Below are 24244 nucleotides of genomic sequence, written 5' to 3' on the forward strand. Positions count from 1 at the left end.
AGTACGAGCTGCTCGGAGAATCTGTCACACCCACACGTGTGTTGAAACGATTCCAATTTTATTTAGATAGCAGAGAGTTCTTATAGGTTTATGAGACAAAGAAACTTTACTGGGCATGCGTCACATTCCTTTCCCCTAACAGGATTTGTCTAAGACATCTGTGTGCGTGGGGAATGGTACTATGCACAGATGTACTTTTCTGACAATATAGGCAGTGTGAGAGAAGATGGAGAAAACATATACAAGATGGAGTCTGTGCACACATAGGGAACTCCAAGGATCCAAGCTCTCAACCTCCTCAAGGATTCAACCTCCTCAAAGCATAACAGAAGGGGTAGGTTGTAAGTACACAAGCCGGCCACAGTGTTTAGAAGGGCAGGTGAACAAGCAAAATTCTAGCCACCTGGCCTACTCTCATTACTAATAGAGCATTATGTACCTGCAAAAGCATGGCTGCTGTTGCTACATTGCAAAAAGCTGTCAATACACACAAGATAAGTAAAGTAAGAAAGATAAGTAAAGTAAAGAAAGGGAAAATTGGCGTAGAAACTTTGGTGATAATATGTATCTTCAAACAGTTTGTGGTTCAAACACATACACTCACCGGCCACTTTATTAGGTACACCATGCTAGTAACGGGTTGGACCCCCTTTTGCCTTCAGAACTGCCTCAATTCTTCGTGGCATAGATTCAACAAGGTGCTGGAAGCATTCCTCAGAGATTTTGGTCCATATTGACATGATGGCATCACACAGTTGCCGCAAATTTGTCAGCTGCAAATCTCCCGTTCCACCACATCCCAAAGATGCTCTATTGGATTGAGATCTGGTGACTGTGGAGGCCATTTGAGTACAGTGAACTCATTGTCATGTTCAAGAAACCAGTCTGAGATGATTCCAGCTTTATGACATGGCGCATTATCCTGCTGAAAGTAGCCATCAGATGTTGGGTACATTGTGGTCATAAAGGGATGGACATGGTCAGCAACAATACTCAGGTAGGCTGTGGCTCTGCAACGATGCTCAATTGGTACCAAGGGGCCCAAAGAGTGCTAAGAAAATATTCCCCACACCATGACACCACCACCACAAGCCTGAACCGTTGATACAAGGCAGGATGGATCCATGCTTTCATGTGGTTGACGTCAAAATCTGACCCTACCATCCGAATGTCGCAGCAGAAATCGAGACTCATTAGAACAGGCAACGTTTTTCCAATCTTCTACTGTCCAATTTCGATGAGCTTGTGCAAATTGTAGCCTCAGTTTCCTGTTCTTAGCTGAAAGGAGTGGCACCCGGTGTGGTCATCTGCTGCTGTAGCCCATCTGCCTCAAAGTTCGACGTACTGTGCGTTCAGAGATGCTCTTCTGCCTACCTTGGTTGTAAGGGGTGGCGATTTGAGTCACTGTTGCCTTTCTATCAGCTCGAACCAGTCTGCCCATTCTCCTCTGACCTCTGGCATCAACAAGGCATTTCCGCCCACAGACCTGCCGCTCACTGGATGTTTTTTCTTTTTCGGACCATTCTCTGTAAACCCTAGAGATGGTTGTGCGTGAAAATCCCAGTAGATCAGCAGTTTCTGAAATACTCAGACCAGCCCTTCTGGCACCAACAACCATGCCATGTTTAAAGGCACTCAAATCACCTTTCTTCCCCATACTGATGCTCGGTTTGAACTGCAGGAGATTGTCTTGACCATGTCTACATGCCTAAATGCACTTGCCGCCATGTGATTGGCTGATTAGAAATTAAGTGTTAACGAGCAGTTGGACAGGTGTACCTAATAAAGTGGCCATTGAGTGTATATGGGAAACCACTTCCCTCATTCTAATTCAGAAAAGGAATAATCCAGGAATCATAAAAGTTGGAAATGCTGATAATTGTTTATTTTTCAGGATTTCACAATGACGCTATACCTTAGACACTACTGGAAAGATGAGAGATTGTCCTTTCCCAGTACCAACAACCAAAGCATGACCTTTGATGGGAGACTAGTAAAAAAGATTTGGGTTCCGGACATGTTCTTTGTTCATTCTAAAAGATCCTTTATCCATGACACCACCACAGATAATATCATGCTGCGGGTACAGCCTGATGGGAAAGTACTGTACAGCTTAAGGTAAGTGTTCTGTTTCCTAGTATCAGTATTTAATATCCCAAGCAATGCACTGGGAAGCTTTAAAGAAAATTTTAAATGAGGTGAAATTGTCAAAAAACATTTGCATCATTTTCTTGTGTGTTTTATCACGGATATACAACATTTATGTAAGAAGAAATGTGTTCATTTTGCCATATTTTGATGCAAATAACTGTTACTTCATTAAATGGGCCATTTTGGGAACTCTACAAACCTTCAAATCTTCATATTGTGGTAGAAAAGTGTTGATTTGGATATCCAGAGGTTTTTAACTCTTGCACGCCAGAAAAAAAAAAATTATAATTAGATGTTAGATAGAATTGCTGGGGCATTTAGGGATACCGGGATTTCTTTAGGTTTATGATTATGTTTGCATAACGCAGAAAACACCTGTTATGTTTGAAGAGCACTCAACCAAGGAACACTCTCCTAAAATCCATAATGGCATACTATTTGTTCACTAGGCCAGGCTAAAGATGCACCAGCTTTATCATCAGCCACTATGCTAAATATGGCACTACATTGTTTATATTTGCCCTTTTTAGACCAAATGGGTTGGTCTGAACCATATTCTACAGACTAATACACGTGGGCAAGGTATTTTCTACATTTTAGATTAGCCCCTACAAACTACATAAAAGTAAATTAAAATTACAGTTCCACATATTGCATTGAAACCCAGGAGTTTATATTATTACATTACTATTCCTTTATTGTTTCCATTTCCTACAGTTCAATTTTATCATCATGTATTAACTTTGCAGTATTCCAGTGACATCTGGTGGTGAAATGATTTTCACATGATGAATCACAATAAAAAATATTAAACTGTAAATGGTGATAAGAATACATTTTCTAACCAGATTTAAAAAGAAAAATCTCACTGATTACAAAATGCCCAAAAATCACACCCAATCATTAAAAATACTCACCATGCCTCAAGTTTCAAAAATATCCCTATAATCCAGGCAGATTAAGAAAATACCCACACTGTGCTGCCTGGTTTAATAAACATAACAATGCTTCCCTGTGCCCTATAAATAAATGTGTGTCTAACATGGTGCCCCTCATTAAAATTAAAAAGCTCCAGCCACCCTAGTTGAAAATATAATTAACTAGCTGTAGCTTCTGGCGTTGCTCCGGGTAGTAAATAACTGCTCTTAGATATAACAAATTAGAATGGGTTAACAAAACATACAATCCCTGTCACAGACTGTCTCTCTCGGGATCTTTCTCTCTGCATTTCTCTCTCTCTGCATCCCTGACTCTATTCATCTTACCTCACACATAAGTGTCTTATACTCATTGCCTATAGTAACCAATCAAAGCTCAGAGCGCATATTAATGACATGTGGCATAATAGCAACCAATCACAGCTCAGCTTCTTACTGCCACATCAGCAGCAGACAATGGGGCAGATTTACTTACCCGGTCCATTCACGATCCAGCGGCGGGTTCTCCGTCGAGGATTCGGGTCTTCTGGCGATCCACTAAGGTAGTGCGCCCAATGTCCACCGGGTGTCGCTGCTGCACTGAAGTCCGTCGGAGTTCACTGAAGTTAACCATCCGTTGCTGGGTGCAGGTAAGCGTGTCAAGCTACACCTTTTTTTGTTAAATTCCGCAGTTTTTCCGAATCCATCGGGTTTTCCGATGGCCATGCCCCCCAATTTCCGTCACGTGCATGCCGGAGCCGATGCGCCTCAATCTGATCGCGTGCGCCAAAAACCTGGGGAAATTCTGCGCAAATCGGTAATTTTTGGGAAACCCGACGAAAAAAAGCAATTTGGGCCCTTAGTAAATGACCCCCAATGGCTCCTGTATATGGTGGTTAATAAATGTATTTTGGAAAGCATGGGGTTAAAATTTTGGCTCAAAACCTAGTATGACATTCCCTGAATCACAGAGACCGGCTATACAAAATTTGGTGATGGTAAAAGCAACGGTGCACATTCCTATAGCGGACATACATAAACATACATTCAGCTTTACATTTTAGATTATTGACATGTTTGGTAGTGGCCATGCTCCCGAAGGAACTCCACAGACTGCTCAATGGCTTTATCACCTGAACTAAATTCCAAAAAAAGCTATCTAGGGGAGCTGTAATGAGACGTGGTGCAAACTTTGTGTCACCTATACAACCTCACATTGACTTCACTCGGCCGTCTCTGCAGGATTTGCCAGCCAGTCCGCTCCTTGCCACACTGTGCCACTAAAATATATAACAGTTAATAGAGTATAGTGGGGCACATTTACTAAGAACAGTATAGTGTGTACTATGTGCAGTGTCCTGTGTAAAGTGGGGGGTCGTCAGGTTCATGATTTGTGGCACCCGTTCTCCATGAATCTGGCGCCATCTGCACTGCTCCGACAGAGTGCACCACTTTTTTGGTGCACCTTTAACTTGGGGCATGTGACACAATTCTGTCGGACAGCGCACGGTCCGACTGAGTACCGCAGCTCCCCCTTCAGTGCAGAAATTTGTATTGCATGAAGACACAAAAGGGTCACGTACAACACAAATTTGTTGCAGACACTTCTTAAATACCTGTGCCAGCAGTTTGTACTAGAAAGAATGTGCAAAGTCCATCAGAAAACTGGCACACGGCCCTTAGTAAATGTGCCCCAGTCTCTCATAGATAACTGCTATGTTCCATGCTGCTAAATAACACTTCAGATACCTGAACATGCTGCCACCTATAAATATTAAATAATACACTGTCATATATAATTAATAACAGCAACCCCCATATATAACATGATACAAGTTCTTATGTACAAGGTATGTCAGGTTACACAGAGTGCTGCATGGTAGCTAAAGTGCAAAATGTGCCATCAGGACAATTGGTAACCAAAGTGCAAGTGAACAAATGGATAGACAAAGTGCATAAGTGAAGAAAATGTTGTAGAATAATATTACCAATAATCTGGGTCCTGGGGGAGAGGAGGTAGGAATGCCCCACGCGTATCGCCCGCTATATGGGCTTCCTCAGGTAAACTCCCCTCTCATAATAAATTTATAAAGCCCCCCCACACACTCATAACAAATTCAGAACTGCTCCCCTTTCATATACAATTCATACTAAAACCTCCTTATCAGTGCTCATTTTAAAACGAATAAAATCAGTACTTACCCAGTTTATTCCTCTTCTTGTCCCGCAACTCCTCTTCTGCCCAGTATAGACAGGCCTCTCTTACTATGACTCATACACACGTGATGTCGTGCATGATGTCGTCATCAAGCAAGACATCACTTGCGGTAGTCAAAGAGCTCCGCATGGGTCCTTTTTGAATTTGCCGATTTTTTTGAAGTGCCGAACATCACTGCCTTCGGAAGTGCTGTGGAGGCAGCACCGGACCCAGTCGTTGTAACACACCCTGCGACGCGATCGTTATGCCCCTGCTTGTCATCTATGTCTTCCTGTTCAGCAGTGTAAGCTAGTAAACTAACCCCTATTAGTACACTAGTATTATATATGCACAGAATGTACAAATATCAACTGTATGATTTTTCATTTCTCTCAATGTATATTTCTTATTTTTTATGGCAGGGTTACAGTAACAGCCATGTGTAACATGGACTTCAGCCGATTTCCCCTTGATACCCAGTCTTGTTCCCTGGAGATTGAAAGCTGTAAGTATTTGAATTGTAAAGCTGTAGCCTACTGCTGGTTGGCATAAATAACACAACATTTTTGAACAATACCGGACGCATATGCGATTAGGCCATGGCACGCCATTTTGTGCTTTTATTCGGTTTCAAAACTGTATGACCACACCCTAAAAGTGCATTTACGCATAGCGTTTAACTGTTAACAGCAGTGCAGAAATTTGTGTTGCATAAAGAACGGTGCAGCTGCGTCACAAAATGGTCGCTTGAGACACAAATGTGACACAGACACTTTAGCTGGAGTTTGCACCTAAAAGAACGTGCAAAATCCATATTGACATGATGGCATCACACAGTTGCCTCAGATTTGTCGGCTGCACATCCATGATCTCCCGTTCCACCACATCCCAAAGATGCTCTATTGGATTGAGATCTGGTGAATATGGAGGCCATTTGAGTGCAGTGAACTCATTGTCATGTTCAAGAAACCAGTCTGAGATGATTCCAGCTTTATGACATGGTGCATTATCCTGCTGAAAGTAGCCATCAGATGTTGGGTACATTGTGGTCATAAAGGGATGGACATGGTCAGCAACAATACTCAGGTAGGCTGTGGCTCTGCAACGATGCTCAATTGGTACCAAGGGGCCCAAAGAGTGCCAAGAAAATATTCCCCACACCATGACACCACCACCACAAGCCTGAACCGTTGATACAAGGCAGGATGGATCCATGCTTTCATGTGGTTGACGTCAAATTCTGACCCTACCATCTGAATGTCGCAGCAGTAATCGAGACTCATCAGACCAGGCAACGTTTTTCCAATCTTCTACTGTCCAATTTCGATGAGCTTATGCAAATTGTAACACAGAGGGACAATCAATAGAGAATAGAGAGACAAGCAAAGTCAAACAGAACTGGGTCAAATCCAAGATGGCGGCGAGGCACAGAATTGAATGGTAAGAAAATGGTCAAATAAGCGTAGCAGAGGTCGGAAGCACAGAATAGCAGAATGAGAGAAATAACAATAGATTCAAACAAAAAGTACTGCAATTACCAGCAACCTACAATCAGAATTGGGCATATATATAAGGAGTACTTGGGCAGGTATGGAAAGAATACAGGTTCTGATGACACCACCAAAGCTTTCCACCCAGCTCAGCCAAGAGAACTGACGCTGAAAGGCAGCTGTCAATCAATGCTCCCAGCGAAGCAGCCCTAGGTGTGGCAACAAGCACTGAAGTCTGATCCTATTCATACCACTGCAGGAGAAATCAGCTTAATGTATTCATAGTATCATAGTCTATACAGTTGAAATGAGGATGACCAGGGGTGTAACTTGAGGGGGTGCAGAGGGTACGGTTACAACCAGGCCCATGAGGCCTAGAGGGCCCATATGGTGTATCTTTCCTGTATGAGAGACTAGTAGTATAAACAATACATTATAATTGGGGGCCTGGCACACATTTTACTCTAGGGCCCGGCAGCTTCATGTTACGCCACTGAGCTATTGTGGTCCATGTTGGAACCAATGATAGAATAGATGGTAAGTGAAGGAGTCTAAAGAATATTTTCAAAGAATTAGGTTCAAAGCTTATGGGAAGAGAAGATAGTATTCTCTGCGCTACACGGAGAAGACAGCAGGAACTCAGGGAGATAGATACATGAGCAAAGGGATTTGGGTTCTTAGAGCACTGGGCTGATTTTTTCATTGGGGTACAGACTGTTTTCCGCAGATAACTTGCACCTAAATGGAAGGGGGGCTGTTGTACTGGCGGAGAAGATCTTAGTAGGGAAGGTGGAGTATTTAAACTGGGATTGGAGAGGGAGGACAAGTAAGAAACTAAATGGGTAGACAGGTCAGAACGAGGGAACAAGTTATGTTGGTGGGCGGTGAATGGGGGAGTAAGTAGTGGATAGGGAGATCCACAAGTTACAAAACAATAGTGAGGATATATGTGCCAGTAAAATTGTTCACAAATGGCAGAAGTATTGCAAGCAAAATGGGTAAGCTTGTGGCCCTGGTAATAAAGGAACAGTTAGATGTAGGTGGTGTATTATAGTCATGGCATCACATGATTGGGGTGTTAATATTCATGGTGGTGTATGTCTGTATGTCAGAAGAGGCTTAAAAGCTATTTTGAATAAGACAGTGGTCTCACAAGAGTGTGAGGAGGCTGAATTTATGGGTTGAAATTCAAAGCCAGGAGAGTGTTGAGAACATTATTTTTGGTGTAATTTATAGACCTCCTAACATCTCTGAGGAAATAGAGGGCCACCTATATAAACAGGTGGAGCGGGCTGCACAGGAGGGGACAGTAGTGATTATGGGAGACTTTAACTTTCCAAATATAAATTGGGGTCAGGGCTCTTCTTGTTCTGTGAAGGGGAGACATTTTATCAACTTTCTGCAGGATAATTTTATGGTGCAGCTTGTAGAAGATCCCACAAGAGGTGATGCTTTGTTGGGCCTTGTGATTTCTTAAATAATGCGGAGATTTTCCAAAATATCATTGTCTGGGAACCCTTTAAGAACAGCCATCATAATATACTTATTTTCATCTTAAACTGTAAAAAGCAAAAACCTGTAGGAAAATCGAAAACATTGAATTTTAAGAAGGATAATTTCCCAAAATTCAGGGCTGCAATACAGGATAGAGATTGGGATCAGATACTGTCACAGGATGATACTAATGTTAAATGGGAGACATTTAAATCTACCATGGGTCATTATACTTTGAAATTTATTCCAATAGGTAACAAGTATAGACGGGCTAGATTACACCCTAAAAAGAGGGAAAGCCAAAATACAAAAGATGGTAAACAAATCCTAAACAAATCGAAATTTTTTTAAATAATATCAATGCAAAGAAAAATTGGTCAAAGCAGGTTGGATTCCTTTATTCCAAAAATGGGGCAATGGTGACTGGAAACCAAGAGAAAGTCGAAGATACAAAATGTTTTTTTCTAGCTCCGTTTATACAATAGAATAAAGAACTTCTGACTTGGGTGGTGCCAGTGTGGGTCATGCATCCTGTAATATACTACTAGACTGTCTGAATGTAGACATGATTCAATCTAAACTCAATAAAATAAATGTGTACAAGGCTCCTGGACCAGATGGATTACACCCCAGAGTCTTTAAAGAACTCAGTTCTGTTATTGCTGTGCCACTGTATAAAATCTTCAGAGATTCCCTAATGACTGGTAGGGTGCCAAGGGACTGGCGCAAGGCAAATGTTGTGTCAATATTTACAAAAGACTGTAGAACTTTGCCAGGCAATAACAGGCCTGTAAGCTTCATTTGCCGGGAAAATATTGGACGGGTTGCTAAAACACTACATACAGGAGTATGTACATGATATAATAAGTGGCAGCCAGCATGGATTTACTAAGGATAGAAGTTGTCAAACTAACCTAATCTGCTTCTATAAAGAGGTGAGCAGATCCCTTGGTGGAGGAGCTGCTGTGGATATTGTGTTCTTGGATTTTGCAAGGCATTTGACATTGTCCCTCATAGACGCCTGACGGGTAAAATAAGGTCTAGTGGTCTAGTCTACCCCAAGGTTCTGTGCACGGCCCACTACTATTTAATATATTAATTAATTATATAGAGGTAGGAATTAATAGCACTGTGTCTATTTTTTGCAGATGGCACCAAGCGGTTTAGAGTAATACAGTCAATGGAGGATGTTCATAGGATGGGGGGTGACTGGACAAACTTTGGTCCACTTGCCAAATGAGGTTTAATGTGGATAAATGTAAGGTTATGCACCTGAGGGCTAACAATCCACACGCAACATTTGCCTTTGGGGAGTAAATCTGGGGGAGTCTCTCATTGAGAAGGACCTGAAATTAAACAACAGCATGCAATGTCCACTAGCTGCCTCTAAAGCCAGCATGATCTTGTCATGTATCAAAAGTGGTGTGGGTTAGGCTGTGGGATATAATATTACCACTGTGCAAGGCATTTGCTCAGCCTCGCCTGGAATATACCATCCAGTTCTGGGCACCAAGCAATAAAAAGGATGCCCTGCAGCTGGAGAGGATACAAGGTATTAAGGGTCTCGGTTATAAGGAAAGATTAAAACAACTAGATTTATTTAGTCTGGAAAAGAGACGAAAAGAGGGGCTATGATTGATTTATATAAATATATGAATGGTCCATACAAAAAATATGGTGGAAAGTTATTCCAAATTAATTCAAATCAAAAGACAAGGGGGCACTGTCTCAGTCTGGAGAAAATAAGGTTTAATCATCAGAGGCACCAGGGATTTTTTACTATGAGAATGTCAATCTGTGGAATAGCCTGTCTCAGGTGCTGGTCAAAGTAGGGACAGCAAGGGGCTTCAAGAAGGGTCTTAAATGTCTTTTTACACCTAAATAACATTGATGGTTATGTTATATAGCATTGTTTCCCCTAAATTTCTTCCTCATCTAATCCCTTGACTTCCTTGGTTGAACTTGATGGAGATGTGTCTTTTTTTCAACCTTATAGACCAGTGATGGCGAACCTATGGCACTAGTGCCAGAGGTGGCACTCAGAGCCCTTTCTGTGGGCACTCAGGCCATCAGCCCAGGACTGAGTTCACCAAACAGGAACAAATCCAGAAAATCTTCCTGCAGTCCTAGGCAATTTATGAGATGTTGCGCTCAGCAATATTTTACAGCAACACGTCATTGGCTGTTTGGAACTGCTTGAAAATTGAGGTGTTGAAAGAAGTGCATTATCTTTGGAGGTCCTCCTGCTGGATCCACCATTCTTCCTAAACAAAGAGACCCTGGAGAGAAGCTACAATGATAGTCTGAATTTGCCCACCTTCTTTCAACTGTATTGGTGGCCTCAGGCGGCCTATACAATTAAAGAAGTGGAAGAACAGGTATCAATAAGATACTGCTTAAAATGGCACATCAGGGTAAATAAGTGGATTTTGGTTGTAGTTTGGGCACTCAGTCTATAAAAGGTTCGCCATCACTGTTATAGACTATAATAAAAGCTTAATATATTGATGCAATAGAAAAGCGGATTCCAATGCAAAGCACTACCATTACAACTAACCATTATTCTTTTTGATATAAAAAACTTGTAAATTAATGTAAATTAATTTTTTAAATAAATGGCTTTATCCTGATGTATAATAGCAGTTTTAGGCTCTATGCACACATGTTGTTGTTTATACAACCCTGTGTGTGCGCTCAGGAAGGCTTTTTCTATTGTTACTGGCACATGAGAGAAGGTCGCCCGTCACATGAGCCATGAGACTGTTGTTTGCGGCCTGTGAAAAGCACATGTACATGTAGCTTTATGGTAAGATACATGTTTCAAAAAATAACATCTTAAAGCATATCTAATTTTTCAACAAACTGCGCAGTAATCAGTAGTCTGTGCACATGAGGACTATTACTGTTTTTGAATATTATGTAATCCATACCTCCCAAACATCCCTGATTTTGCGGGACAGTCACGGTTCTTGGGCTCTGTCCCGCTGTCCAGGGCGTCGGGAAAAATGTACCCCACCTCCCCCCGTTTGTCCCACCTCCTCCTGGTCCCCTGTGAGGCAGGACCAGCCCCTGCTACCTCCTCACATGATGTCTGCGCAAGTCATGTGAGGAGGTAGGCCCCATCCCTCTGAGACTCAGTCGGAATCCGGGAGAAGAGAGAGTGACTGTGGGGGAGAAATGGAAGCTTAGAACTTCTTTTTTGTTTAATACTAGGGGCAGGGGGCCATGGGAGTAGGAGGAGGCTGTGGGACAGGGGGATGCTTGAGGATAGAAGGATGCTGGGGGACAACAGGAGGATGCTGGAGGAGGAGAAGGCTGGATAACAGGTGGAGGAAGAGGCTGAGGGACAGGAGGAGGCTGGAGGACAGGAGGAGAAGGAAGCTGCAGGAAGTAGGAGGAGGAGGCTGGAGCACAGGATGCGGCTGGAGGACAGGGCGAGGCTAGAAGACAGGACAATGCTAGAGGACAGGACGAGGCTGGAGGACAGTATGAGGCTGGAGTCTGATGGAGGACAGGAGGAGGCTGGGGACAGGAGGAAGCTTGGGGACAGGAGGAGGCTGGAAGCTCCTGAAGGACAGGAGGAGGCTGGGGGACAAGAGGAGGCTGGAGCACAGGACAATGCTGGAGGCTGATGGAGAATAGGAGGATGCTGGAGGCTGCTAGTGGACAGGAGGACGCTGGTGGACAGGAGGATGCTGAAGGCTGCTAGAGGACAGGATGCTGGGGGACAGGAAGATGCTGGAGGCTGTGGAGGGAGATGAGGAGGCTGGGGGACAGAAGGATGTTGGAGGCTGCTGGAGGACAGGAGGAGGCTAGGGATCAGGAAGATGCTGGAGGATGCTAGAGGACAGGAGGAGTCTGGGAGACAGGTGGAGTCTGGGGGGCATAAGGATGCTCTAGGCTGCTAGAGGACAGGATGCTGGGGGACAGGAAGATGCTGGAGGCTGTGGAGGGAGATGAGGAGGCTGGGGGACAGAAGGATGTTGGAGGCTGCTAGAGGACAGGAGAAGTCTGGGGGATAGGAGGATGCTGGAGCCTGCTGGTCAGACTGGAGGAGGCTGGGGGACAGGAAGAGTCTGGGGGGACAGGAGGATGCTGGAGGCTGCTAGAGCACAGGAGGTAGCTGGGGGACAGGAGGAGGCTGGAGGCTGCTGAAGGAGAGGAGGAGGCTGGGGGTCAGACGGATGATGCTGTTGGAGGAGGAGGCTGGAGGACAGGAGGATGTGGAGGAGGCTGGAGGACAGGAGGCTACAGGAGGAGGCTGAAGGACAGGAGACTACATGAGGAGGCTGGCGGACAGGAGGCTACAATAGGAGGCTGGAGGATAGGAGGCTACTCAAGTTGGCTTGGGGACAGGAGGAGGCTGAAGGGCAGGGGGCTACAGGAGGGTCTGGAGGACAGGAGACCACATGAGGACAGGAGACCACATGAGGAGGATGGAGAACAGTGGGGCTACAGGAGGAGGCTGGAGGACAGGTGGAGGCTTGAGTACAGTGGTCCACAAGAGGAAGCTGGAGGACAGGAGGAGGATGGGGACAGGAGGCTGCTGGAGGCTACTGGAGAAAAGGTGGAGGCTGGAGGCTGCTGGAAAACAGGAGGAGGCTGGGGGACAGGCAGAGTCTGGGGGACACTGGGAGGAGGCTGAAGGACAGGAGGATGCTGGTGGAGGCTGCAGGACAGGAGGAGGATGGAAGAAGAGGTTGGGGACAGGAAAAGGCTGGGGGACAGGAAGACGGGGCTAGCGGACAGAAGGAGGAGGCTGGAGGACAGGAGGAGGCTGGAGCGGGAGGCTGGAGGACAGGCGTATGTTGGAGGCTGCTTCAGCACAGGAGGAGGCTGGGGAACATGAGGATGCTGAAGGACAGGGGGAGGCTGGAGGCTGCTGGAGGACAGGAGGAGGCTTTGGGACAGGCGGAGGAGGCTGGGGGACAGGAGGAGGAGACTGGGGCACAGAAGGAGGAAGCTGGGGGACAGAAGGAGGAGGCTGGAGGAGGAGGCAGGAGGACAGGAGGAGGAGGCTGGACGGGAAGGCTGGAGGACAGAAGGCTACTGGAGGAGGCTGGAGGACAGGAGGCCACAGGAGGAGGATGGAGGAGAGGGGGCCACAGGAGGAGGCTGGAGGACAGGAGGAGACTGGAGGACAGGAGGCCACAAAAGGAGGATAGAGGACAATAGGCCACAGAATGAGGCTGGAGGACAGGAGGAGGCTGAAGGACAGGAGGCCACAGGAGAAGGATGGAGGACAGGAGAAGGCTGGAGGACAAGAGCTACGGGAGAAGGATAGAGGACAGGAGTTACAGGAGGAGGATGGAGGACAGGAGACTACAGGAGGAGGCTGGAGGCGAGAAGCTACAGGAGGAGGATGGAGAACAGGAAGCCACAGTATGAGTAGGCTGTAGGACAGGGACCACACCATGGAACAGAGTACAGATAATATTATGTGTAAGTTTGGGGAGATAAATAAAAGTAGAAAACCAAATGTAAAGGGAGGATAAAATTAAAGAGGTGTTTTATATGTTTCAGAGTTGCATTAGGGGAAATTCTACGGGTCTATGGGGGGGGGGGGTCCATGGGGACTATGCTTGTTGGTTGGACAATGGGCTTGGTTTAGAATAAAGGGGAAGGGCTTTTGTCCCTCTTTCTCTCGCCCAAAAGTTGGGAGGTATGTGTAATCCTCATTTCTAGCAGCTTATCTCTGCAGTCTGTGGGAAAAATGTATCCATGGATATATGTTTTCGATTTTTCAATGACTTTTTGGTGTTAGTCACAAAAAAGTCACTTTAGGGATTTTTGATACATGGTCCCTTGTATGCATACTTTTTCATTCCTCTCTCTGTTGGAGGGTGGAGATCTAGCTGCTTTTACTTACAGTTCCACATAACCTTTGTATCAAATATCTATATCAGTGACCTTCTGATTAGGAAGGAGAAAGGATAAGAAGTGTAGATAGGAAATGGTTTTCTACAATAAGATGCATCTCAATGTTTCTTGCATTTGCTTCTCTATTTAGATGCCTACACTGAAGATGATCTTATGCTGTACTGGAAGAATGGGAATGAATCCTTAAAGACAGATGAAAGGATTTCTCTGTCACAGTTCCTTATCCAGGAGTTTCACACTACCACTAGACTTGCCTTTTATAGTAGCACAGGTAATAAATGAATACTTTTTAAGTAATTATTCCTGTATTCATATAGAACACTAACATGGGATAATCAAAGTTGATTATTGTGCAGTATTAAGTTTTTATACCTTTTACAAAAAAGGGCCTGAATATGGCCTCACTGAAACCCATTTGTCAAAATGATGTTTTTACACTTAAAACTTTAATCTTTATTTCATCATATTAAAAACTGACAACCAGTTTTATGGCACTGCATTTGTTCTCCAACAAATTAACCATCTACAGCTCTGTGTGTGAAATGTTTTTTATTCTTATTTAATGGAATTGACATATGGTGGCATGACAAAGGATATTTCAATATAATATTTCACAATTCCTATATGGAAGAGTTAACACTCTGATAACTATTCCTTAAAGAACATCTACCACCAGGATCAAGGATTGTAAACCAAACGCAGTGACATAATGGTGTGTGCCCCCAATGGCAAAAAGAAAAAAGGGGGTGGGATCTCTACTTGGTAGGTATTTTTCAGAAATTGCAAAAGGGGGCTAATTAGCCCAAATAGACCATATCCAAGAGATAAAACTTTACTTTTATTAGAAATATTAATATATTAAGTGATGATCAAAGAAGTGTCTTAAAAACACAGGTTATCACCAATACAACATGTGTAATTGACCCAGTACTGGTTTACCGGATAGCCAGATTGGGTATAATATAATGTAATGTTATTACTGGTGGAACAAGTTGTGGTTGTGGGTGATTCGCTCTGTATATCAAGTAATGTTCATATAAGTAAGTATGAACAGAAAGTATAGGAATATTTGTATCTTGATTGTACAGAGGAGTGGGTACAGACGGTGCTGTCAGGACCTCAGGATCATGGGAGTTATACTCCCCCTTGATTTCCTAATGGGTTATTGAATGGGTGTTTGTAACACTCTATATCCCTATCGAGGTCCAGCTGGCCAGTATTGCTCTTTGGCACAGTGGAACATCCCACCTAGAGGGATAGGTGTAGTTGGTAATTTTATATATTGTGCCCTGACAATGAAGATTGGCACCGCTGACAGCACCCATAGGTGGTGCGGCGTTTGTTCCCGCCACCCTGCAGGCAGACCGTCAGGCTGCCCACTCACATCATACACCTTGAGCTCAAACACACCACTAACCACTAACACTTATACAGAAGGTCCACCTAAATAAATCTAAATACAGACACACGAGATTGGTATGACCCTGCTGCTTAAAATTCGCTGCTAAAGCCCCACAACATGTTTCACCGTATATACAGCTTCATCAGGGGTATGGGCTTATGATAACCGTGTGTACCCACTCCTCTGTACAATCAAGATACATATATACATATACTTTCTGTTCTTACTTACTTATATGAACATTACTTGATATACAGAGCAAATCACCCACAACCACAACTTGTTCCACCGGTAATAACATTACATTATATTTTCCAAACATTGTATCACTCGTTCATACCACTCGTTCATATATGTTCTGTAACTATCTTGCCCTAATAACATTTGTATCACAAGTCCACAGTGTAAAAGCTCTATTACACTACAGCCCCCCTGAGGTTCCCTATTCTTAGTGTACACCGTGGCTGAAGAGTGGCAGTTCATCACTGTTTGGTGGCTTACCAGTGGGATAGTGTATTATTTTTTATTGCACTGTTAAGGCTTTAAGTGTGTGGTATAAACAATTAATCCTTTCCCCTAAGGGCTGGAGTATTATTGATACCACAGCCCAGAAGTAGGATACTTGGTGCATTCATACTTGTCACAGAATATACATAGATGCAAGACAGTTCCCCTCCCCCTCTTCTTTTTTATTTTCTATTTTATGTTTGCAAGTTAGACCACTGCTAAGATGGCAGAGGTGTACAGAAACAGATGCAGGGCTGATCTGCTGGCTCTCTGTGTGGAGAGAGGGCTAATACCAACAGGCCAATGCAATGCTGATTTAATTTAAGTACTGGTGGTATTCGATGTGCAGACCCATCCTTTTGCAGAACTGGACCATGGACCTTCAGCCCCAGAGCAACCGATAGGAGATCTAATTCAGTAAGCATCTGGGTATGGCAGCGCCAGGGCCCCTGGTGGTATTGCCATGTCTCTTCCTCTACTCCTCCAGCAGATTGGTGACTGTGATCCAGAGGCAAGGATAAAGCTTCTGATGAAAGAGTGGACAGTGTCCATGGATAGGGTTTCCTTAAGGCCCCTGTCCTGGAGAACAATGGAAACCTGGATGTATTTCTACACGGATTTGAAAGGGTCTGCAGGCAACTTGCCACCTGTAGAATGGCCAAGATATCTCACCCCTGGACTTAAAGGAAAAGCACTGGAGGTGTTTCTGTGGAGCATGAATATGAGGCTACCAAAAAGGCCTTGAGTGTTTTAATCTCACTCCAGAGGTATACAAAGAGCGTTTCCGGACTGTTGGGCGGGCAGATACTGATAATCATGCAGAGTTTGCCAGGAAATTTCTGAACCTGGTGAACCAGCAGTCAAGATGTATGGGCTGAGACTACCCTAGAGGAGATGGATGACCAGATTGCCATGGACCAATCCATACACACCTGCGGTGGTGCAACAATTTGTATGGGAACGGGAGCCCAAAGTATTGGAAAAGGCTGCCCAGCTGGCAGATGTGTTTGTTGCAAGCAGAGTACCAAATCTGCTATGAAAGGGACAAAAGGGGGGTCTACTGTTGCCCACAAAGCTTCTAGGGTGACCTGCTGGAAATCAATGCAGTTGATTTGTCTTCAACCAAGTGGAGCATATCAGCACAACATACCCAGAAAAGAGGAAGACCGTCCTTTGCCCACACTAATTGTTTCTTCACCTTCTGTTTAGTTTGTGGGTGGGAATAAGTGGGTGTCTAGTGACAACCTACAAGTGGTTACTGTGGGTGACAATGTCACAATGGGTTGGAGGAATACAGCTGCAGAAATTACCCTTGTGTTCCCAACACTGGTCAAGGCGGAGGATATAATCCCAGTGAGGACTCCAACCATTGCTTGTGTTGTAGGCCTCACCCCAGCCTTGCCCATGGCACGTGTGTACCTGGATTGGGGAATTGGGAGAGGGATGATGGAGGTAAGAGTAGTATACCATTCCCACCAAAGATTAGTTAGGGACAAATGTGGTACGATTAGTTTCCAAATATGCACCTATTGGTTGCCAAAGAGGACACGTACACGCTCAGTGAGTTGAAGATTGTGGTACTTGATACTGTTAAAATTGGGCCTACAAGGAACTGTGCTAGCTATATTTCAGATAGAACAATAGAATATTTATCTGCCTGAGCATAGCATAACTGCATTAGAGGATGTGTGCATGCATAGTCATACTGTAAAAACTAACAGTGATTTATCATCAGACTCTGTGCTATCCAATGCTGTTGATAGTATGGACATGCCTAGCCGTAGCATAAATCTCGCTGCTTATGCATTACATAACAATTAATGTCAATGTCTAACTGTAATGAGATGAAATAGTGTTAGACACTGTTGTTAATGCAAATGTACTAGCAGTAGTGTGGGAGCCAGTGACTGCATAGCATCAGAAAATGTGATTACTGTACATATGGATTGTGGTCAGGGGCGGACTGGGAATTTAAAGTGGCCCTGGAAAAAACTGTAAAAGTGGCCCCATTCTGTGGGTGGGGTCAAAACAAGTAGGCGTGGCCTTGTGATGTGGGTAGAGTTACTAAACTCCATACAAACTGCTAATAGTTACTAAAACATACTACAATACCTTCTCCAATAAACAAGAATGTAACTACTATAATATTACTGGCCCAAGGTAAAATATATTGTAATACTGCCCCCTATGTACAAGAACATAACTCTTATAATACTGCCCCCTATGTACAAGAACATAACTCCTATAATACTGCTCCCTATGTACAGGAATATAACTACTATAATACTGCCCTCTATGTACAAGAATATAACTACTATAAAACTGCCCCTATGTATAAGAATATAACTCCTATAATACTGCCTCCTATGTACAAAATTATAACTCCTATAATCCTGCCCCCTATGTACAAGAATACAACTCCTATAATCCTGCCTCCTATGTACAAGAATACAACTCCTATAATCCTGCCCCCTATGTACAAGAATACATCTCCTATAATCCTGCCTCCTATGTACAAGAATACAACTACTATAATCCTGCCCCCTATGTACAAGAATACAACTACTATAATCCTGCCCCCTATGTACAAGAATACAACTACTATAATCCTGCCCCCTATGCACAAGAATATTACTATAATCCTGCCCCCTATGTACAAGAATATAACTACTATAACTCTGCCCCTATGTACAAGAATATAACTACTATAACACTGCCCCCTATGTACAAGAATATAACTACTATAATACTGCCCCCTATGTACAAGAACATAACTAATAATCCTGCCCCCTATGTACAAGAATATAACTACTATAACACTGCCCCCTATGTACAGGAATATAGCTACTATTACTAGTAGCCAGCATCCCCCCCCCCCAGTATACAGTCAGCGTGCCAAGCCAGTATACATCCAGCCCACTGTAGTATATATATATGTATACAGCCAGACAGCCCATAGCCCCAGTATACAGCCAGAAAGCCCCTAGCCCCAGTATACAGCCAGACAGCCCATAGCCCCAGTATGCAGCCAGACAGCCCCTGCCCCCGCTATACAGCACCAGCATAGTACATAAAAATAAAAACAAATGAAACTCACCTCTCCGATGCCCCGACACTCCTCCCCTGCTTGATCACAGGCCGGCCGCGGTGACATCTTGCCGACGTCATGGTCTGTGCGACACCATTGCGTACGTTGTTGTCACCAAGGCCGGACTGGACCAAGCAGGGGAGCAGCGTCGGGGCATCGGAGAGGTGAGTTTCGTGTGTTTTTAATTTCCCGCCGGCCACACCAGTTCCAGACCAGCCCCGGACCGGCCCTAATCTAATCGGCCCACCGGGATTTCTTCCGGTGGGTCTTATGGCCAGTCCGCCCCTGATTGTGGTACACGCACACCCACAGCTCTGCTCCCCGATGGAGACTGTGGGGCATCAATCTCCTCTGTAACCAGCAGACAGACTGTTCCAGAAACTCCCCGGTCTTTGGGGCTAGTGCAGTCTTCTGTTTTGGTTACAGATGAAATAGAGGGGACTGACAGCCTGTCACCAGTGGCTGAGGTCAGTCCAGATATATTGTCATTAAAAACTGTGGAGTCCATACATACTTTGTAGATCCTCCCAGTTGTATAAAAAAAAATGTAATAAAAATACAATTTAAAAAAAACACACGTGGAGTCTAGACCTCGCCTGTCCCAGGATGGTCTGCATTCTGGGGATAATCTGACAGTAAAGGTCCGGAAGACACAAATATTTTCACATTTAGACCATTTACCAGGTAGACACAGGGGATCGCCTGCCAGTCAGACAGGGTGTATATCTACAGAGGTGAGGGCTAACATTAAGAGGGTGGTTGAGGAGGTGTTGAGAACAGGGGTGGTCCAAAAATCTCAAAATCTCCTGTAGAACCTGCTCCCAAAAAGCACAAGGCCCCACCTGTCTGTGTGAACTACATGGAGCTGAACGGCATCACGGTTTCTAATGTGTACCCGATGCCAGCATAGTTGAGATGTTGGTAACCTAGCCAGTGGCAACCACCACAGAATTCAGGAGTATGGGGTATCAGGCAATGCCCATGTTTACTGAGGCTTGGGGAAAATTAACGTTTGTTGTCTGACTTTGCACTAGAAAGAACGTGCAAACTGCTTGCACATGTATTTATAAAGTGTCTGCGCCACTTTTGTGGCCGATAAGACAGAAAAAAGGGGTGTGTTAGTGCTTTGTTGGAATGGTGTGCCACATGTATTACTAATGTGCTGTACAACAAAAAGAAGTGCACACTTCCAGAGCAGTGCAGGGGGTGCCAGATTAATGAAGATTGTGCACCAGTTTTGATTAATTTGGTGCACTCTGCTCACTCCACAGGCAAACTGCACATAGTGGTAATGGGAGGAGTGGCATGCCAGTGGATAGTGCCAACACTGGGAGGAGGAGGAGGTGGGAAGATTTATTGTGCCTGTTCTTAATGATGGGTTTCTTTTAAGTAGCTTCTAAATAAAAAATACTGGGCATGGAAATAATTATAAAAATGAATTAGATAACATGCAAAACAGTAATACAAATGTTTTTCTTCAACACAGGATGGTACAATCGTCTATACATTAACTTCACTTTGAGACGTCACATCTTTTTTTTCCTACTGCAAACTTATTTTCCTGCTACTCTAATGGTCATGCTTTCCTGGGTCTCTTTCTGGATAGATAGAAGAGCTGTCCCTGCCAGAGTTCCACTGGGTAACACATTTTTATGTTACAGATATTACCTAACCCTAAGGTGTATGCAGTGAGCCTGAAAAATGATTTAATCGTGTTGTATTCTTTCCCAGGTATAACCACAGTACTGACCATGTCGACCATCATTACCGGAGTAAATGCCTCAATGCCTCGAGTGTCATACATCAAAGCTGTGGACATTTACTTGTGGGTCAGTTTTGTGTTTGTTTTTTTATCGGTGCTGGAATATGCAGCTGTAAATTACTTAACCACAGTGCAAGAACGGAAGGAAAGAAAACTACGGGAAAAGGTAAACTTATCTCAACAGTTATCAATATTAGGTAGGTGGGGAACCAGAAGTCAGCAATCCCCCCATGGGAAGATATATGGTTGACACCAATCAGTCATAGAAGACTTACCGTATTTTCCGGACTATAAGGCGCACTTAAAAGCATTGGATTTCCGTGGAAATCCAAAGTGCGCCTTATAGTCCAGTGCGCCCTATGTATGGCGCTGGGCACAGGGCAGCGGACCATACTTACATAGGTCCCCGCTACCGGAGACCGGAGACAGCAGATCTCCAGCGGGAACTGCAGACCACGCGGCACGAACAACTTCTGCCGCGTGGTCTGCAGTTCCCGCTGGAGATCTGCTGTCTCCGGTAGCGGGGACCTATGTAAGTATGGTCCGCTGCCCTCCTCCACCTCCCCCTCACCTTCCCCGCGTTCCCCGTCGCGTCTCGGCGTCGCGCCCCGTCGCCGCGTCCCGTCGAGTCTCCGCCACGCCCCCGGACCCCGCGCCTTATAGTCCGATGCGCCTTATATATGTAATTATTACATATATAAGGCGCATCGGACTAATGCGCCTTATAGTCCGGTGCGCCCTATAGGGCAAAAAATACGGTATTTTATGAACGTGTTATCAATATTTTTTTGCCTTGAAAACTTTTTTAACATAATAAAAATTCTTAACATTGGTGTTTGCTATTACCAATTTAATCCAATCTGTATGTGTATACATATGTATATTGCCAGAAACAAGCTCAGTACATATATACATTACTAGAACCTGGCAAGTAAATAAATACTTTCCTGGAACCCAGCTCAGTACAGAAATGCAGCACCAGAAAATGGTCAGTACATAATTACAGTAACAGAACCAAGCTCAGTACAAAAATACAGAACAAACACCAAGCTCAGTGCATAAATGCAGTACCTAACCCAAGTTCAGTAATTAACTAATTAATTTACATGTATAGAGTGCCCGCTAATGGATTTACATACATTTACTTACAATTGACCTCCTCAAAGTAATTTACATGTAGACAATGACCCAGATTTTTTTTCATTCATACAGGGTTCCCCTAATGAATTTATAGAGTATTTTTTGTCCCCAAATAAATGCTTCAGACAAACCCCTTATAATTAATGTACATATTTACAGTTCCTCAAATCATTTTTTCATACATACAGAGCACCTGTAATGAATTACTTGCATAAAATTTTCCTAAATTAAGTTTTTAAGTGCCTGCTAGTTTTTTAGACATACACAGCCCTGTAATGAATTCACATATTTACCATTTCCTCTATATAGTGATCTGTATGTATGAAAAATAATGCATTTACTTATACAGTTTCCCTAAATTACATTTTCATACGTACAGAGCCCCCGTTATAATCTACATACACATAAAACCCCCTTAAAATAATTATACCACTTACATTTCACTAGTTGTTGTAACAGTATACCTTCCAGTGATAGTGAATATTAATTTAGAATGCAACACTGAATACATATTTGCTTTGTATATAAACATTGTTGTTGTTTTTTTATTATCCACATTTTTATTTTTTTAAGCTACCATGCACCTGTGGGGTACCTCAGCCACGGGTGATGATGGACAGCAGCTACAGTGATGGTGAGGTGAATAATCTGAGTGGGTATGTGTCTGAAAACGGGGAAAAAGAAGACCGTATTATGGTACAGCTAGCCCTCAACACAGAGAGAAACTCAAATGGACGACGGAAGAGCCAGCGGGCCTCCTATGTCAGTATGCGTATCGATACACATGCCATTGACAAGTACTCACGGCTAATTTTCCCTGCAGCTTATATTCTATTTAACCTCATCTACTGGTCGATTTTCTCGTAAAAACATTTGACTTGCCAATGAACTATGGTGGGGGACTACTGGCAGAAAACATTACAGAGATCATTATTTCCAAATATTACAAGTTAATTTTTATACATTATTGTTAATTAAAGTTTCATTTTTATTTTGTATGTTTTGAGAATGAATCTGTACTGTATCTGTTCTCCATGTGATTATACTTTTTATGTATATTACCTTTTTCTCCCTTTTATATCTTGTGTTTATTAATTTAGCAAAATATAAATATTTAGACACTTGTAGAGGGTCATATTTATACAGAAACTTGTGTTCATTGACTTCCACACCTGCATACTTTGGATGACAACCAGATTCTGCAATGATCTTCATGGGATAAGAGCATTAGTTTCAGAAGAACACATTGAATCACTACAATGACAATATTACATTTTAGAAGGTTCAAATCAGTCAACCATTTCCAATATGTTCTGCATTTATAATTTAATAAAATTCCTTGTACTTCACTTGTATGTTTGTGTTTTGAAATGTAGTGTCAACAATTTACCTTTAAACGTGACATGTATGTAATTTTATTACAGAAAATTTGATATACATAGTATACTGAATACATGCTCATCTAAAAGAGCCTCTCTAGAACGATGTGCAGAGACATAGGGAATTATATATACCATATATACTCGAGTATAAGTCTAGTTTTTCAGCACAAATCTTGTGCTCAAAAACCCTAACTCGGCTTATACTCGAGTCAACTAAAAAAAATAAAGTCAAAACTCACCTTTCTGACATCACCCGTAGGTCCTCTTTTGTCTCCGATGCTCCGGTGCCACCTCGGGTCCTTCGGATCCTCTTGAGTTCTTGGCCCCCTCTTCGGCTCCTCTTCGGGAAGTTCCGCTCCTCTTCGCCGAAGAGCCGAAGATGAGCAGAAGAATCCGAAGAGGACCGAAGGACCCGAGGCGGCACTTGAGCATCGGAGACAGAAGAGGACCTACGGGGAACGTCGGAACGGTGAGTACAGTGTTTTTTTTTTTTCCTACTACAGGGGCTGGGCAGGCTGTATGCTACAGGGGCTGGGCAGGCTGTATGCTACAGGGGATGGGCAGGCTGTATGCTACAGGGGCTGGGCAGGCTGTATGCTACAGGGGCTGGGCAGGCTGTATGCTACAGGGACTGGGCAGGTTGTATGCTACAGGGGCTGGCAGGCTATATACTGGGAGGCTGTGACCAATGCATTTCCCACCCTCGGCTCATACTCAAGTCAATAGGTTTTCCGAGTTTTTTGTGTTTAAATTAGGAGTCTCGACTTATACTCGGGTCGGCTTATACTCAAGTATATACGGGTATGTAGTTTCCATTTCTTTGCTACCTTGAAA

The 24244-nt window shown here is 43.7% G+C and overlaps 1 protein-coding gene across 3 annotated transcripts in view; it reads left to right on the forward strand.

Moving 5' to 3' along the window:
- LOC140121862 (gamma-aminobutyric acid receptor subunit rho-1) overlaps positions 1 to 23540 on the forward strand; it is a 71337-nt gene extending 47797 nt beyond the window's left edge. The window contains exons 5-10 of one of the 3 annotated variants that reach the window (XM_072141968.1): positions 1895 to 2118; positions 5688 to 5770; positions 14260 to 14400; positions 20613 to 20765; positions 20858 to 21054; positions 22602 to 23537. In XM_072141968.1, coding sequence (XP_071998069.1) covers positions 1895 to 2118; positions 5688 to 5770; positions 14260 to 14400; positions 20613 to 20765; positions 20858 to 21054; positions 22602 to 22895 — 1092 coding nt within the window. In that variant the 3' untranslated portion in view covers positions 22896 to 23537. Of the gene's footprint in view, positions 1 to 1894; positions 2119 to 5687; positions 5771 to 14259; positions 14401 to 20612; positions 20766 to 20857; positions 21055 to 22601 lie in introns of all 3 variants that reach the window. The other 2 variants (XM_072141970.1, XM_072141969.1) reach the window with 2 other exon arrangements.
- The last annotated feature ends 704 nt before the right edge of the window (positions 23541 to 24244 follow it).

Source organism: Engystomops pustulosus, chromosome 3, assembly GCF_040894005.1.
Source record: "Engystomops pustulosus chromosome 3, aEngPut4.maternal, whole genome shotgun sequence".
In the NCBI taxonomy this organism is placed as follows: Eukaryota; Metazoa; Chordata; class Amphibia; order Anura; family Leptodactylidae; genus Engystomops; species Engystomops pustulosus.